Source organism: Clinocottus analis, unplaced genomic scaffold (assembly GCF_023055335.1).
Source record: "Clinocottus analis isolate CAN_PGR_092001 unplaced genomic scaffold, fCliAna1.0.p SCAF_226, whole genome shotgun sequence".
NCBI classification, from domain to species: Eukaryota; Metazoa; Chordata; class Actinopteri; order Perciformes; family Cottidae; genus Clinocottus; species Clinocottus analis.
Genome location: NW_027175961.1, coordinates 3130 through 5000, shown reverse-complemented (window position 1 = coordinate 5000; position 1871 = coordinate 3130). Strand labels below are relative to the sequence as shown.

The 1871-nt window shown below is 55.2% G+C and overlaps 1 protein-coding gene across 1 annotated transcript in view; it reads right to left on the bottom strand.

Moving 5' to 3' along the window:
- The window catches only part of LOC137793379 (collagen alpha-4(IV) chain-like), a gene marked incomplete at its 3' end in the record, with an annotated part of 16799 nt that extends 15145 nt beyond the window's left edge, over positions 1-1654 (bottom strand). Inside the window, exons 1-2 of the mRNA XM_068589473.1 lie at positions 1608-1654; positions 1462-1504 (exon numbers count right to left, since the gene is read on the bottom strand). Of these exons, the coding sequence (XP_068445574.1) occupies positions 1462-1504; positions 1608-1654 (90 nt within the window). The remainder of the gene's footprint in view (positions 1-1461; positions 1505-1607) is intronic.
- Between the last annotated feature and the right edge of the window lie 217 nt (positions 1655-1871).

Here is a 1871-nt window from a genome sequence, read left to right as displayed (position 1 = left end):
AAAGTATGACTGATATTCTGTATGTGTACTAAAACGCACAGGGGTTCATCAAAGACCAGCAGGTCTGACGCCTCCAACAGGACTGGCTCCGCCCCCTTCACATGAGGGTCCCTGTGGCTGTTGTCTTTACTCAGTGGGCCCCAGACGGCGGTTTCCCAGCATGCAGCAGTGTTTGTGTAGCGGCCACATTCCTGCCGCGTTGTGTAAACCAGGTTATCACTGAGGCGTGTTTATCAGCAGCAGGAATTCTGATCCGGCTTTCTGCTGTCACGATTAGGCCTCCACCAGTCCTCCATCAGTCCTCCACCAGTCCTCCACCAGTCCTCCATCAGTCCTCCATCAGTCCACCAGTCCTCCATCACTCCTCCATCAGTCCTCCATCAGTCCACCAGTCCTCCATCAGTCCTCCATCAGTCCTCCATCAGTCCACCAGTCCTCCATCAGTCCTCCATCAGTCCTCCATCAGTCCACCAGTCCTCCATCAGTCCTCCATCAGTCCTTCATCAGTCCACCAGTCCTCCATCAGTCCTCCATCAGTCCACCAGTCCTCCATCACTCCTCCACCAGTCCTCCATCAGTCCTCCATCAGTCCTCCACCGGTCCTCCATCAGTCCTCCATCAGTCCTCCACCGGTCCTCCATCAGTCCACCAGTCCTCCACCAGTCGATCAGTCCTCCATCAGTCCTCCATCAGTCCACCAGTCCTCCACCAGTCCACCAGTCCTTTACCAGTCCTCCATCAGTCCTCCACCAGTCTTCCACCAGTCTTTCACCAGTCCTCCACCAGTCCTCTACCAGTCCTCCACCAGTCCTCTACCAGTCCTCCACCAGTCCTCTACCAGTCCACCAGTCCTCCACCAGTCCTCCACCAGTCCTCTACCAGTCCTCCTCCAGTCCTCCATCAGTCCTCCACCAGTCCTCCACCAGTCCTCCACCAGTCCACCAGTCCTCCATCAGTTCTCCACCAGTCCTCCACCAGTCCACCAGTCCTCCATCAGTCCTCCACCAGTCCTCCACCAGTCCTCTACCAGTCTTCCACCAGTCCACCTGTCCTCCACCTGTCCTCCACCAGTCCACCTGTCCTCCACCTGTCCTCCACCAGTCCACCTGTCCTCCACCTGTCCTCCACCAGCCCTCCACCAGTCCTCCACCAGTCCTCCAGTCCTCCACCAGTCCTCCAGTCCTCCACCAGTCCTCCACCAGTCCTCCACCAGTCCTCCTCTAGGAATGTTTCTGATGAATGACAGCTGATATTTCACAATGAACGTTTGTTGGACTTGAAGTTCATCAATGAATCCTGTAACTTCTGCAGAACATCAGAACGAAAGAGAGACGTCAAGGTTCCTCTCCGCTCTTCTCTGATTGGACAGCAGGGAGGACGCCAGGACTTCCTGTCTGCAAGAAGAGAAACCCTGTTCCCTTTCACAATAAAAGTCCAGTTTTAAAGGAGAGATGAACTCACCCCGAGAACTGCTGGAGGAGCCGACAGGATCATCAGGACGCACCTGGGGGAGCAGACATGTGGTCAGTGGACGGTTCTCTGGAGACCAGCAGGGAGCAGCTCACCGGTCTCACTGATCGATCAGCAATCACGTTTGTGTTCTTCACCAGAGCCGGGTGGAGCTGCGGAGGGCGGAGCAGGAAGTCAGCAGCATCTTGTCCTCAGAGAACGTCCCGCCCACTACGAGGCCCTGTCACTCTGACTCCGCCTCCGGCCGTCTCTCGGCCAGTGAGGACGCTCTGACGCTGCTGGTCGTCCTGCAGAGACACAAAGAGACAAAGTTACAAAGAGACAAAGTTACAAAGAGACAAAGTTACAAAGAGACAAAGAGACAAAGAGACAAAAAAACAAAGAGACAAAAAAACAAAGAG